Source organism: Lonchura striata, chromosome 1A (genome assembly GCF_050655825.1).
Source record: "Lonchura striata isolate lonStrDom1 chromosome 1A, ASM5065582v1, whole genome shotgun sequence".
Lineage (NCBI taxonomy): Eukaryota > Metazoa > Chordata > Aves > Passeriformes > Estrildidae > Lonchura > Lonchura striata.
Window position 1 is genome coordinate 23,298,253 of NC_140741.1, and position 14,339 is coordinate 23,312,591.

At 42.1% G+C, this 14,339-nt stretch overlaps 1 protein-coding gene across 1 annotated transcript in view; it reads left to right on the top strand.

Moving 5' to 3' along the window:
• The first annotated feature begins 2,117 nt into the window (after window positions 1-2,117).
• TXNRD1 (thioredoxin reductase 1) overlaps window positions 2,118-14,339 on the top strand; it is a 36,264-nt gene continuing 24,042 nt past the window's right edge. The window contains exons 1-2 of the mRNA XM_021536678.2: window positions 2,118-2,284; window positions 12,958-13,067. Of these exons, the coding sequence (XP_021392353.2) occupies window positions 2,206-2,284; window positions 12,958-13,067 (189 nt within the window). The 5' untranslated portion in view covers window positions 2,118-2,205. The remainder of the gene's footprint in view (window positions 2,285-12,957; window positions 13,068-14,339) is intronic.

Sequence of the window (14,339 nt, forward strand, 5' to 3'; positions counted from 1 at the left end):
ATAGCTATATTGAAGACATAACTTCTAAAATCACAGTGGTCATTCTCATAAGTTCAGAGATTTGTTTCCACTTAACAGTCTTAAGTTTAGGCATTTTTTTCTGTGTTTGAAACCCCAGCTGGCACTGGATAGATCATTGCAGAGTAAAAGAGTAATGCAGGAATACAAATAGGCACTGCTGAAGTCCTCTGAGCAAAAACCTGGGGATGGGGAGGCAATGCTTCTTAAACATCAAGACTCAAAGTTATTATCCTATTCTCTTGCTTCCCTTTCTTTTGATCCTTTGTGGCCGCTCATTATTCCTTTTGTGGCAGAGTACTGAAGCAGACATGACACATTGTACACTGGGGAACACTTAGGACTTATGCAGGGCAACATAACAACACAGTGGTCACTAAGACTAAGAGTTCCTGGATCTACAACATTCATTTCACTGTCGTTTGTTGGTGCCACAGCATCCTTCACGCTCACTCAGCCACAGAACTCAGCAGTCAATCAGTTCAATTGAAAAGAAGACCCACCAACAAAACCATCAATGGTTGGGTTTGCATAATTTTAAAACCTTTCAGGCAAATGCAAGTGTTTGCAGTAAGCAAGAATACTGACCAGATAAATTGTCTTGTTTAATGTAATGTTACACGTCTCTTTCCACATGAAGTGTTTTGTTGGGTTTGTGTGGCTGAATTTTGGCAGTGGGAGGTTACAAGGATGGCCTCTGTGAGAAAATGCCAGGAGCTTTCCCTCTAAGAAGGGGAAAAAAATTATTGTACAGATGTAATTGCAGACAGAGGAAAGAGGAGTAAGAATATGGAGACTGTAAGGTCAGTAGAGAAGGAGGGGGAGGAGGTGCTGCCGGGGCAGGAGCTGAGATTCCCTGCAGGCTGTGATGCAGCCCATGGTGAAACAGGCTGTCCCCCTGCAACACATGGAGGTCCATGGGGATGCAAAGATCCACCTGCAGGCCATGACAGAGACTCACACTGGAGCAGGTGCCCCAGACAGGGCTGTGAACACTTGGAAAACCTCTGCTGGATCAGGCTCCAGGCAGGACCTGCAAATCTGTGGGGAGAGGGCTCCATACTGGAACAGGATTCTGGTAGCAGTTGTGGGTAGCAGTTGTGGTCCTGTGAGGGACCCAGGCTGCAGCGGGCTGTGCCTGAAGGACTGCACCCTGTGGAAGAGTGACTCGCATTGCAGCAGTTCATGGAGAACTGTCTCCCATGGGAGGGACCCCATGCTGGTACAGGATACTCTTCTCCCTGGGATGAACCGATCATAACCTCCATTCTCTGTCTACTTGTGCTGCTGGGGGAGAGGAGGTGGAACTGGGAAAGAGGGAGGACTGGGGAAAGGTTTTTTAAGATTCATTTTACTTTTCATTATCCTGCTGGGTTTTTTTTAGTAATACATTCAGTTAACATTCCCAATTAAAGTCTGTTTTGCTTATGATGGCATTTGGTGAATGATCTCTCCCAGACTCTATCTCAACCCATGAACCCTCTTACATTTTTTCTCCCCTGTCTGCTTGCGGAAGGGAGGGACAGAAGGGCTTTGGTGGGTGTCTGGTATCCAGCCAGGGTCAAATCACTAGGAGAATGAAGAAAGTTCATATTGACCAGCGATAACAGTGGACATTTGTATACAGGCTTGGTGGTAGTTTAGAGGGTTACAGCTTTCATCTTGCTTTGGCTTCTCAGCTGATTTCAGCAGTCCTTGGCAGCTGCTCCTCTTGCTACATATTTGAGTGTAAGCCACCAGGATGGGGCCACAGCCTCGGCAGCCCTGTAAGGTAGTGGTGGCAAAGCCCAGACGGGAGCAGTGTGAGCAGCCTCACGCAGGTAACCTTACAGTCGCAGTGTCCCTTCTAGCTATGTATTTCTCAGCACGAACCATTGCTTGTGAGGGCAAAACCTCTCCCAGAACACCTCCTGAACGCCCTTGTCTCGCCAGCACCCCAGAGCCCGCCGGAGGGAGGGCTCGCTCGGGAGCGCCAGCCCGGGCCGAGCCCGCCCGCGTCCGTCGCCATCGCGACCGCGCCGCGCTGGGCGGGGGTGAGCGAGGGGCCGCGGCCGCCGGGGGGCGCCCCGCGGACGGGGCGGCGATCCGCGCCCGTCCCCTCCCGTCCTACCCCGGCCCGTCCCGTCCTTCCCCATCCCATCCTACCCCGTCCCGTTTCGTCCCGTCCCATCCTGTCCGGCCCGCGCCATGGGCAGCACGCTGCGGAAGAGCCAGGCGGTGCGGCAGGCGCCCGGCGGCGCGCCCCCGGAGCGGCGGCGCCCGGCAGGTAGGCAGCCGGCGGCTGCCCGCGGACAGCGCCCGCCGGCGGCGCTTCGCACCTGGCGGGCTCCGAGGGGCGGGCGGGCGGGCGGAGGGACCGGCTCCGGATTTCCCGTGAAACAGCCGGCAAGGCGGAGTTGGGGCTCCGGCTCTGGTTTTCCCGTGAAACAGCCGGCAAGGCGGAGTTGGGGCTCTCTCCCGTGCTGGCGGCCGGGCGCCTCGCGGGGTACCGCGCTGCAGAACCTTGCCTTCGGCGCGGTGCCGCGGGTGTCCCGCGGGTGCTGGGTCTGCTCCCAAACACGGGCTCTGCCGCCCGGCTGTCCTCTGAGTGACTTTATCGGGCAGGCTGTGCGCATCGTCCCGCTCACGGCAGGTCAGAGCGATGCTGGGTGTGGTACCCCGTCCTCGGGGACTGCCACGGTGTGGTCTGAAGGATGGCTGTGCAGAGAAGGGAACGAGATTTGGAGTTAGGAACACCATTCGGAGTTTGCTTGGAGTTGAATGGCCCTCTGGTCCATGGACAGGATTTCTGACTGCCAGGATTGAGGCATCTTCCCACGACAGAGCAGGGAGATTTGTGTTTCAGCTGACTGCTCTGTGCCTTGTCAGAGTCAGAGCTTCGGGCTGAGATGCTCCATGGGCGCAGCATTAACCGTGCTCTCACCTGGTCTATAAAACCCGATGAAAGAAGCTAAATAATGGGCTCGAAGTAATGAAGGCCTGAAAATTAATCTATGCTTACATCTGGCACTGAGCAGCAGCTCTGCCTGAATGAAAAGGCACTCTTAGGATGTAGTACTTCATTGAACATTTACTACTATAGGAGTGTTTTCAGCTCTACCGCATCCCTGGGAGAGGGGACTGTTTTTAAATGTGTTCTTACACTTGCAATAATTTGAGGACATTGACACAAAACCACTTTGGGAGCTTTAAGGTGTTACATGATATTTTAAGTCTTATTATGAAAGGTGGAAATTGTCAAAACCTTGGCAAACAAAAAATAAAGATGCCTGTGCAGTAAGAATTTGCATAAGGCACAGCAGGAGCTGGCAAATACAAAAATAATGGTTGTAACAGTTAAAACTCTTGAAATAGGCTTATTGTTATGGCTCCATATTGCTTAGATCTTTCAATTATACCAACATTAAATCCTCCAGTCTGAGCATTGGAAGCACTAGATGTTCCTTGATCCTAAGAAGAAGGAATGGGGAAGGAAAAAAAAAAAAAAACAAACAAAAAAACCTCTCAAACCACTGTCTAGAGAGTCCAGTTGTCCTTGTACTTTCAGGACAGTGCTGTGACCTGACAGCAGTTCCCTTACCTAATGCTGCCACCACTTTGTTATGATTTAGAAGTACCTAATTTAGTTTTAAAGCAGACACTGGAATCTGTGCAGGTGTGGTAGCTGGAGTCTGGGGCAGAGTGAGCTGCTCTGGACTTATACCCAAACCTGGTTTCTCTGGCCAACAATCTATCTGCTGGCATAAACTGAGAAATGAAACTTGCATCTCAATGAGCATTTTCAGCATTGTGAAGCTGACTCATTTAGGCTATATGTTGTTTGGGCTTTGGTTTATATGCTCTGCTGTATGTTTGGCTTTTCAATTTAAGATGTTACTACTCCCTGTTGCCTATTCTACAACTTTTGGTAGCACCTTAAAGTAATTCTCCAGGAAAGTTGGTTTAAATTGTGAGACAAGGTTTATGTTTCAGGATCAAGGTAGATTTGCTTCTGGGATAGTTGCTTATGAGTAAATTACTATTGAAACCTAATGTCCATTTCCTAAAGGAACACATGAAAGTTTTAGCATCCATAAAGGACAAGAGATGAGAGGAGTTTTGGGTGCTGTTGAAGAACTTACATAGAAGACTAAAGCAAAAGAATTTACAGAAATTGGAACAGAGATACATAATTTACATTTACATAATTTACATGAAACCTGAAATATAATCAAAATATGCTAATTACTCATTATTTACCTGACTCTGAAACATGAAAAATCTAAAATTAACCCCTTTATACATCTGGTCATACCAAGCAGGATTGTTGTTTTAATATCTATATACGTCCCTTGGACAAAGTATATTTAAACTTATGTGTGTAGTAGGAGAAAGAAACTGGGCTGTTGATAGCTGTAAGAATTTCTTATTTGTTCTCTGGATTTTTTTTCTCACCTTTCCATCTTTTATCAATGGTAATATTAGATTCAGTTATTAATTCATTGTAAGATCTAAAAATGTTTAAAAAACTGAACTGTAGAAAGTTGGCAATGAGCACAACTGGCAAAAAAAATGTTGCTTATCACAGGAAAATTGTAAAAATGTTAAGACAGGGTGCTTATATACAGTTTGCATAACAAAGCTCTTAAATACATTCCCTTGTCTTTACTTTGTGCTTTCAAAAATGTTATTCTCAATCTTCAAATAGCATTCAGTACACTTCAACAATTGCATTTTGCACATGAAGTATTTATGACATTTTGTGAGTGTAAAGGTATGAAAACTAGAAGCAACTGAGAAGGCAGTGATTTTCCTGATTTTTTTTTTTGTTGTTGTTGTTAAATTATCTCCACACTTACTTAAATTTCTGGATTATAAACAGGTATTTTACTGTAGAAAGGATTAAGGAAAAAATTCAAAGCTGTACAATAAGGGACTGAATTTACACATCTCAGAATTAAGGCAGCCTGGATTGCAGCTTTTGTTTTATAAAACATATTGTTTGTTTCTATGGGACTCTAACTTGTTATAATGTCAAGTGCTGCTTTTTTTAATTCCAGACTGTCATAGTTGAATATTATGAGGGGCTGTTTAAGTTTGGTTTGACTTTGTTGTAGTTGAAGCTGCTCAGTGCTGGGCACTCAGGACACACTCATTAGTGGGCCTGGAAAGTAGACTGGGAATGAAATCTGGGCTGGATTCTACAAAGTCAGTTTAAAAAGTAGTTTTAGCATAACTGTTCCTCATTTTTAGTGTTAATGTGAGAGCCTCTGAATGCAGCATAACTGTGAGATGGAGTAACAGGGGATCCACTTTGGTGGTCCTTGTTCTGTGCTGTAGTACAAACACCAGTGGTAATTAGGTTGTGTTGACATTTACATGTGGTGAGCGTCACAGTAATGAGGCCCCAAATATTTTTACTTTTGCAGTATTTCCTGGAAATGTGTTGACCATATAATTTACATGTGAGTTGCTCAGGTGACAATAATGGATGTGTCATAGCACTCTTTGTGCAAAAATGTAGAGTGAACTCAAATTCTGGATGTAGCTTAATGGATGCCCATGTATTTCCTCAACCCTTGTTAATAACTGTGCGATCCCCTTGATTTCTGCTGTGAACAGAAATGGTGCTTGGCCTTCAACAGTGTATAGTATTCATCTCCCTTTTCCAGTCCTTTTTTATGGTTTCTATATTTTCAAAACTTTGGAGATAGAACTCCGTTGCTTATTCCTGTCTGAAGGTTGTTCCTCCATGAAGCCCATCTTAGTCACCCTTTGGAAGGGTGCCTTGTCTCTGTTTTGATTGTGCTTGTAGGAAACAAACCAAATAACAGATAAAATTGTGGACTGGGGCTTACTTAGTATACTGAATTGCTAAATTAGTCTCCTTTTTCTTTACCACTGCTGTCTCCTGAGGATATGATATCTATAATGTATCCCTTGGTTTTGATATCTGGTTTTTTATACCTGCCTATTGTTATGCAACTGCCTTCTAGTTTATAGCTCAACTCATGTATTTCCTGGTTGGTTTTTTCTTTGCTTTGCTTGCTCATTTTTTTCCTCATTCGTACTTTTAAATAACTTCCTTTTCTGAATATGGTGTCACATTGTAGGTCTTCCTTGCAGAACCATCCCCTAACTTGCCTGGTTATATCTGATGCCCTGTCTTTTTCCTTATCTTCAGTTTGGTTTTACCCTCTGGTTTTCTTCGAAAAATTTCACACCTTTTGCTTTCCAGAGTTTATTGCCTTTCCTATGTGTACTCTTTATTCCTTGTAGTATTGAGTATGTAAAGGGATTCATTTATGGTAGACTCTATAGAATTGTGTGATCCCAAATAATTTTTGGCTATTACAACCCTATCTGGCCCAGCACTGTCTTTTGCATAAAAGAGATACAAATGCAAAGAGGAAGTAAGTAGAGCATGCAAATACTTTTATTTCCATAGAAATCAGTAGTGGCTTAGTCTAGTGTAGCCCTAGTTTTTCTTAAGAATCTGCTAATGAACTGGTTTTACCAAGTGAACAGAGATATCATCTCATTTTCTCTTCTGTTCTAGCAAAGTTGCCTGTTTTGCTTGTTTAGTCAGATGCTCAAGGAAGAAAGAGCTGTTTGACACGGTCACCTCTTTTGTGTCCTGTCATTGCATCCCCAGCATGGTGGTAAGGAAACTCCTAACTTCCTTATCTCCTCTGCTGTTTGCACAGCCTGACACAAAGCAAGCACTTCTCGCTAGCCCTGGCTCACAGGTGTAAGGTATTTGTTGTTTTCCAGCCACCCTTCACAACCGTTCCCAGCCAGACCTTTGTCAGGGCCGGCCGTGTGCACAGGGTTGGTTTGTCCATCGCTTTGGTGGCAGGAGAGTTCAGAGGGCAGTGAGCGACCTGCTAGGCTGTGCTGCTTCCCTCTCTTTGCAGAAATGCTGTGTCATTGCTTGCTGGGCTGCTAAAAGCAGAATTAAATGCTTCCACTCAAGTCCTTTTCTCTTTAAAAGACAAAAATCTTTGATTACTCTGGATTAAAATATCTGGGTTTTTTTCCTTACCTCTTAAAAAAGTCCCAGTTGGGCAGGGCGGGGACATGGAAAATCACAGGTTTCTGAGCCAAGGTACTTTCCCTGGTGTTGTACCTTAAACTTAATGCCCTTTCTGGAAGATTACTTGCAAAGAGCTTATTTTCCTTTAACTGTGTTCAATTTTAATACTGGATTGTTTGACAAAAAAGCCTGATTGTGTCTGAGTTGGTTTTTTCCACCATTTTTTATGTTCTCTATGACTCAAATGTAAGCCTGATTACAAAGAAATATGTGAATGAATAAATGGCTTTAGTTGTGGTAGAAACTATAAAGGCATGGCCAGTGGCAGTAGGGACTAATGAATGGCACCAGGAGATCCTGTTCCATCCCTGCTGTTTTACTTCTCTGGCCTGAGGTGCCACACTTATTCAAGTGAGGCTGGTGATGCTTCCTCCTTGTGTCAGTTGTTTATTTAGTGACCAGGAATTAAAAAAAAGGTAGCATGAGAATATGAATCACAGTTTGTGGGAACCACAAATTTGTGTTGGCCACAGGAATTTCAAGAAGAAAAGTCAGGAAGCTCAGCTCTTTCAGGTCATCCCAAATAAAGGATGAGTCAGTATGGATGGCACTGTGAGCATGATACACTTTACAGGTAGTTATATCAGAACCCAGCTTCCTTTGTTTTGATTTAGATTAGACAAAGCATTAACTTATATGGGTAAATCCCAAAGCAACTGTGACTTTTGAAGGAAATAGACAAAAAATCTATGTTAAAATTACTGGTATTGGAAGATGATACTTTCCATAAAGATTGCATATAAATTGTTATCTGAGATATTGTAGCTTTTACCACAGTTCCAGAGGCAGACAAGTTTTATATTAAGATTTTCATAACCTACTTAGTTTAGTTCACAATGAAATAAAATTGAAGATTAAAGTGGTCCAAGATACATAACTAATGTTAGATTTGTTGCCTTTTACTGAGGAGAGAGAAGCTGAAAGTTACTTTAGTTAAATTTGTACAGCTTATTCTGTTAAAGCCAGAGTTTGTATTGTAGATGTTCTGGAAATACTTGAAGTCATCATGTGATGTTATGCTTGCAGAAAACATCCCTATTAGTGCTAATTAGAGCAACCTGGCTAATTCCTGTATGGTTTACTGTAAACAATTACATAAGGAATAAGGAATGGCTGAAGACTTTCAAGGGTAAGTACCCACTACCTGATACTGCTGAGAAACTTCTGTGGGTGAGAGCACTACTAGGAAAGTCTGTGAGAAAGCCCAGGTCTTGTTGGAGTGGGATTTTAAGTTCCATAATTATTATGGCAGAAACTTGTCTTGTATTACTTCATAACAAACCAAGGAGTATAATGATGTCCCTGTTGAAATCACTAAAGTAATATACTTTTTCATAAAGCAGTTGGACTCTGTGGTAGCTGCATGAATACTTAGAAAAGGAAAAAAAAAAAAAATAAGCCTGGAAGTAGAAATTATTTCTTTTGCTAGGAACTAGAAGCTGAGACCTGTTTCAGAACCCCTTTTTTCAGACTAACTGTATGAGGCAGATTATAAATTTGAGTGGATGATTGTTAGAGAAGGGGATGTTTGAGTGCTGAGTGTTTTGCCCTAGGTTTCTCTTGGATGGAAAGGTGGTGGATTGTAGCCCTCCAAACACAGTCCTGACCTTGAGTGGAAAGCTGATTGGAGGATGTTGTTGAGTCAGTCCCCAAATGTTCATTGGAAAATTAACCTGAAAGGCTGAATTTTGTCACTTAATGCTATTTTTGAGTGGGAACTTTTCTGCTGGGTATAGAGAGCTTTGATTCAGGCTCTCAGATGTCACTTGAAAGTTTGTATTTCATTTGATCTGGCGTTCATCATTCCTCTGTCAGTGTTTCTTCTTTGGTTGGTCCTGGTTTTGTAATTCCTGTCCTGCTATGCAGAGGTTAGATTAACAGTTGTCAGTAGATTTTTACTGTTCTTTGAGAATACTGTGCTCTGGGACTTTCTGCAGTTTTCTGCCTTTTTTATATATTAACTATATTTGTTTGGCTGAGAATGATGAGGGCTTTTTTCTCTTCTGGGTTAGAGAACTCAACATTTAGATTGGAAAGTTCCCAGAAGAAAGTTTGTATCTAAATGTTTTCCTACTTGTGAATGTACTTTAAATGCTTTTTGTATGCAAACAGTTGTGGTAAAAACAACAAATGTATATTTTCGTGAAGGAAATAGGTGTTTTGGATTATTACTATGTACCACTGTCAGGACTCTGCTAACAGAAATCTGACAGAGTAGAGCCCTTGCTTCAACTAGTTGTGAAGTTCATTTATTCCACATTATGCCTTGATGTTAATCCCATTCAAGCAGTCCCTTTTTTAAATGGAAGGAGTTTTAAGCTCTAAGATATGAAAAGGGCATGAACAAAAATAGAATTAAAATTTAAGGGTTTTGCAGCAACACACTGGATAAATATAAGCAATAACATAGTTCAGAGAATTTCTGATTTCTTCGGAAAATGTACTTGACTCTTTTGTTTGTCAAGTCTTAAAGACTGGTTTTTGGATTTGAACTTGGGTTCTGTATTTGGGAGCCCAGCTGACAGCTCAGCCCCAGTCACTCCTTCCTGGTGGGATGGGGAGAAAATTGGAAGAGTGAAGGTGAGAAAATTCATAACTGGGACAAAGACAATTTAGTAGGTAAAGCAAACAGCACCGTGCCAACAAGGTCACAGGGTTCCATTTCCTCTCAGTTTTGTCAGTTCAGCTGATTTCAAGGCAACCTCTCAGTGTGTATTTGTGATATGATCCAGGCTGCAGGTGTATCTTTTAAGGACTCAGGGTTTTTCCCTTGTAATCTGAATGATATAATGGCTCTGTTGTCGTCACTACCAAATGTTTGAGTTTGCACAATAGGGGAGGTAGTGACCTGTGAGGATAGTGCAGAAATGAGCAAATCTAGAAGAAAGAAAACCTGAAAATTTCTCAACATACAAAGATCACTTTGACATAAGGTAAATATTCATTGTCATATGAAATAGCCTGTACTTCCCAAATGCCTGAAGACAGGGCTGTAAAGCAATTTATGTGTTTGTTCAGAAACATTACAAATTTAGAGATGTCTTCTGAACTCCTGGAGTAGACACAACTATTTTCTTAAATTATAGTTCGTGAAAATGTGAAGTTTGTTCTTGTTGGTAGTGTTCTTTTCTATGATACAGAAACTCTGTGTAAATCAGTGGAAACTTTTGCCTTGAACCACCACTTCTAGACCTTCAGAGTGAGTAGTTGAAAGGCAAGTGCATTCTATGGGTGCCCATGTCCTGTCTCTGCAGCTGGTGGGATCCCTGGATCACTTTTGCAGGGTAAGGCAATTCTTATCCTGGAGCAGTTCTGCTTACAAAGCTTGTCCAGGCTGTTAGGTTGGGCTGGTCTTGTTCCCACCTGATCAAAGCCTTCTGAAACCAATCATGCCTTTTTTTCATTCTAGCCAGAAGTTACACAACAGTCAAAAGTTCAGAAGCCTCAGTGATAGGGAGGACTTTGGTTTGTGGGGAAGCTGCCTCCCAGTAAGGAAGGATATAGGCTGAAAAGGCCATAGTTGTTTCACTGTAATTTTTTTATCTCCCCAGGTGGGTTTTTTTCTGGTTTAACAAGTTCTTAGCAAAACTGGCAGTTTTGCCACTACCAGTGAGAGGTGTTGCTGCCTCTTCTTACTCTCTACTGGTCTGGTAATGCCTTTGTCCTGGCACCAGCTGTGGTGATCACAGGATTGTTCCCTGAGCTGGCTGAGCTTGTTAGACTGGTGAGAAACCATCCACAACTTTTCTTTTCCTGGGTTAGTTTTCTCCTAGGTTAATGAGTTGATTTAGCTCATGCATGAGTCTGAAGACTGCCAAAACTGGTGCCAAGTATGCAGACACCAAAAAGGGAAAAGCCAGTGTGGGGGAAGCAAATAAACTTGTCCCCCTTTTTTTAGTATTGGTTGGTTAGACTGACTCGCCCCATATCAAGGAGCACTTGGCAGGACATAAGGAAGGCCACCTAACCAGCCACCACCTCCTAGGCTGGGACTAGCAAAACCAAAAGTTGGTGGTAGTGCAGGGCAAGAGCCTTACTAGGCTTCCCTGCTACAGACTTGCTGAACAACTCTCATATGTACCAGGCAGAGAATCATCCTCAGCACCACATCTCGGGGGGGTTATCCAGAGCAGATCTTTGGTTCAGGTTCTCTTTAGCAGTCTCACTCTGAAAAAAGGTGTCTGCTGACTTGTTTTTGGAAAGTATCAATTATTCACCAGGACTGTGGGTTATCACAATTGCTGTTAACGGATGGAATTTTATGGAGAGCAAGCTGGTGACACACAGAGCACTTTCTGCTTTGTCATGCTGCCTGTGGCAGGTTGCCCAAACCAACAAGGGAGAGGGCCCCAGAAGCAGAGCCAGCCAACATACAAACTCATTCAAGTCTTTGCCAGGGGCTATGGTTGCCTTTGGGTTTTGGGGCTATTGCTAAAACTTGGTACCTCTGGCACAGATCTACCTGAAAATAATTAGAGATATTTATACAAGTGCCTGTGTTGGCTAATGACTAGATTTTATTTCATTGAAACTACAGTTTTAGGTGAACATTCCTGAGATTGTTCAAACTTGCAGAAATAAAATACTCCTGCAGTTGCTTCAGGTACACACAGGACTGTACTTTTAATATAATATAGTGAAGCAAAAAAATATCCCTTGTGAAGGCTGTTCAAAACCTGTCTTCTTTTCTTTTTTCACATGTGTGTGTTCCCCATCTAGAACAGGAAAATAGTCTCCATCGCTAATAGTGAGTTAAGAGTTCTGATTTTTAAACCTCTTTACCAACATCACCAAAGTACTCTTCCAGTATCTTTGTGAGATAAAGGAATTTTAGCAACAAGTATCAGGGAACAAGTCAGAAATGACAAGATTACAGACCAGTTTTCAATGACTGCCTTTTTTCATTTGCGTGTATATGAATATTTTTCGGGTCTGTGGGCTCAGTGCCCAAGGAATGTCTACATAGCATTCAGTATGGCTATTTCTCTAAGTATGGACACATGTCAGTGTCTGCTAATTAATGCTGGTTGTACAGTGCAAAGCAGGTGTGTGATTAAGTACAAACAACTGTGTACTGACCCATTTATTGGAAATTCAGAGTTATGTGGAGGAAGGCAGAGCTAATAATGCATTCCAATCAACTATTAGAGTTTCCACGTTTGTCTTTTTCAATGCCACATCAAATAAAGTTTCACTGTGTGCAAATGTTTTTTTTTTTTCTTTTCACTAATCTGCTTAAACTTTTATAATGGTAATATATAACCAATATAAAAGTTTAAGCATTTTAGTGAAAAGAAAATGTTCTTTCATTTATACATATACATATATATATATGTATATATATAATATATATATGAAAGAACAGTTATGAGTGGGAAAACTGATATTTTCCAGCCTTTTGAATACATTTATCAATACATTGAACTGAGTTTCCAGGCAACTAATTGCAGGAGAAAACGAAAAACTTTTAATTAAGTTTAAAAAGTACGAACTTTATGTGTCACTTTCTGGGCAAGAAAGATAAAAATCATCATGCTCTTTTAAGACTGAAGTTTCAGGCTTAGCCACAGGAAATATGATTTCCTTTCTTTGATCCAAGCATATTGTTAGATTGGCCAAAGGCATTGAAATCTCAGCCAACTCTCGTATGAGATTTTATTCAGCAGGAAAATATCGCAAGTCATCCTAACATTGCAAATGAGTCATGAGTGGCCTTAGGAAACTCTCCCCTGGGACAGACATGCCACAGATGAGGAAGCGATGAAGCTGCCAGGCCACTCCCCCAGATGATTTCTCTCAAGGAGCACAGCCCTCATAAAGGACGTCTCTGCAGACACTACGTTATTTTACCCTTGATTTCACAGGGGGAGCCCCGAAGCTGCGAGAAGGACAGCGCGAAGCAGCAGCAGAAACTTCCCAGCCCATTGCTTCTGTACGGGAGAAGCAAATAGGAGGTCATGAGAGAGCTTTAAAGGTATGGGGAGATACATTTCAAAGTCTGTAATTTAGTTTTGATATTGAAAAATAACCAGGATGTAGACTTTATTGTAAAATGTGTAGTTCATGGGTGAAGAGGAGATCTGTTCTCAGGATGGGATCATGGTCATGAAGAAGTTTCCCCAGTAAATGGGATGTGGAGTTTGTCAAGAGCCTGGCTGCTTTGGAGCAGGGTTTAGGAGGAAGAGAGGGAGCTTATAATCTACTTTGTCTAATCTAAACTTTTAATATGTTTTCATAAAGAGTTATTATGAAGAATTAATGAGAAATTAACCAAACATTAGGAAATAAAAAATGAAGTTTTTAAATCCATGTGAAAACATAGAGCATTTTTCTTAAAAGGAGAAAAAAAAGAGGTAGTATGATATAAGGAGTGATCTAAGCAAATGAGTAGTTGGTGTGGTTTCCTTCTGTGCCTCATAAAGATACCATTCTCAGTAGCTGGGTCTGATGACTGTGGGGGAGTTGGTCTCCCTTTATGTTTCACACCATCCTGTTTCCACTAAGCTAGCAAGAAGGTGTGCTTTGGAAAAGAATGGCACTGTTTTTCTCATTTTACATCTCTAAGTACAAATGAAGTGAAGCTGTATATCAATACATGCCTCTCTGCTCTTATTGTGGTAGGAAGTTTGATCCTGGCTGATGGCTGTGTTAGAAAAATAGAAGAAAGGGAACCAATTGCAAAGTAGGTTCAGTGGTAGGGGTGTGTGCTGGGGTGGTGGAACAGGAGGAGAGGACAAAAGAGAATGAGGTATTTTTGGATGTCTTCACAGTGGCCTCAGGTGTTTTCTAGGTTTCGTTTCTACTATTAACATGCTGCCTGGGGTAATGAAATACTACTACAATCTAATTTTGTCCAGGCAGATGCACAGCCTGAATTTCTGATGACATTGCTGTGTAATTTGTCTGAGCAATAGGGGATTTTTGTCAGTGGGATGGCTGCACTGACAGCAGTCAGTAGGGTAGACATAGTTCTAGAGAGGGACTAATCAAACCTCAGAGGAAGGTGACGGGGAGGGAATAACCTCAGAGGAAAGGAACAGTAGAATGGGTTGAGTACAAAGGGCTGTTTAATGCAAAACAAAATTAAGATGAAAAGACAAGGGAAACTTCTTTGGTCTTTTCTCTTTGCTTTGATTTGCCATAACTATTCCAGTAGTACTGAATCAAGTCCTACCACGTTAGGCAGACAGAAACACCTATTTGTAAAGTGGCAAAGTATGTGTTTCTTAATTTTTGGGTTTGTTCT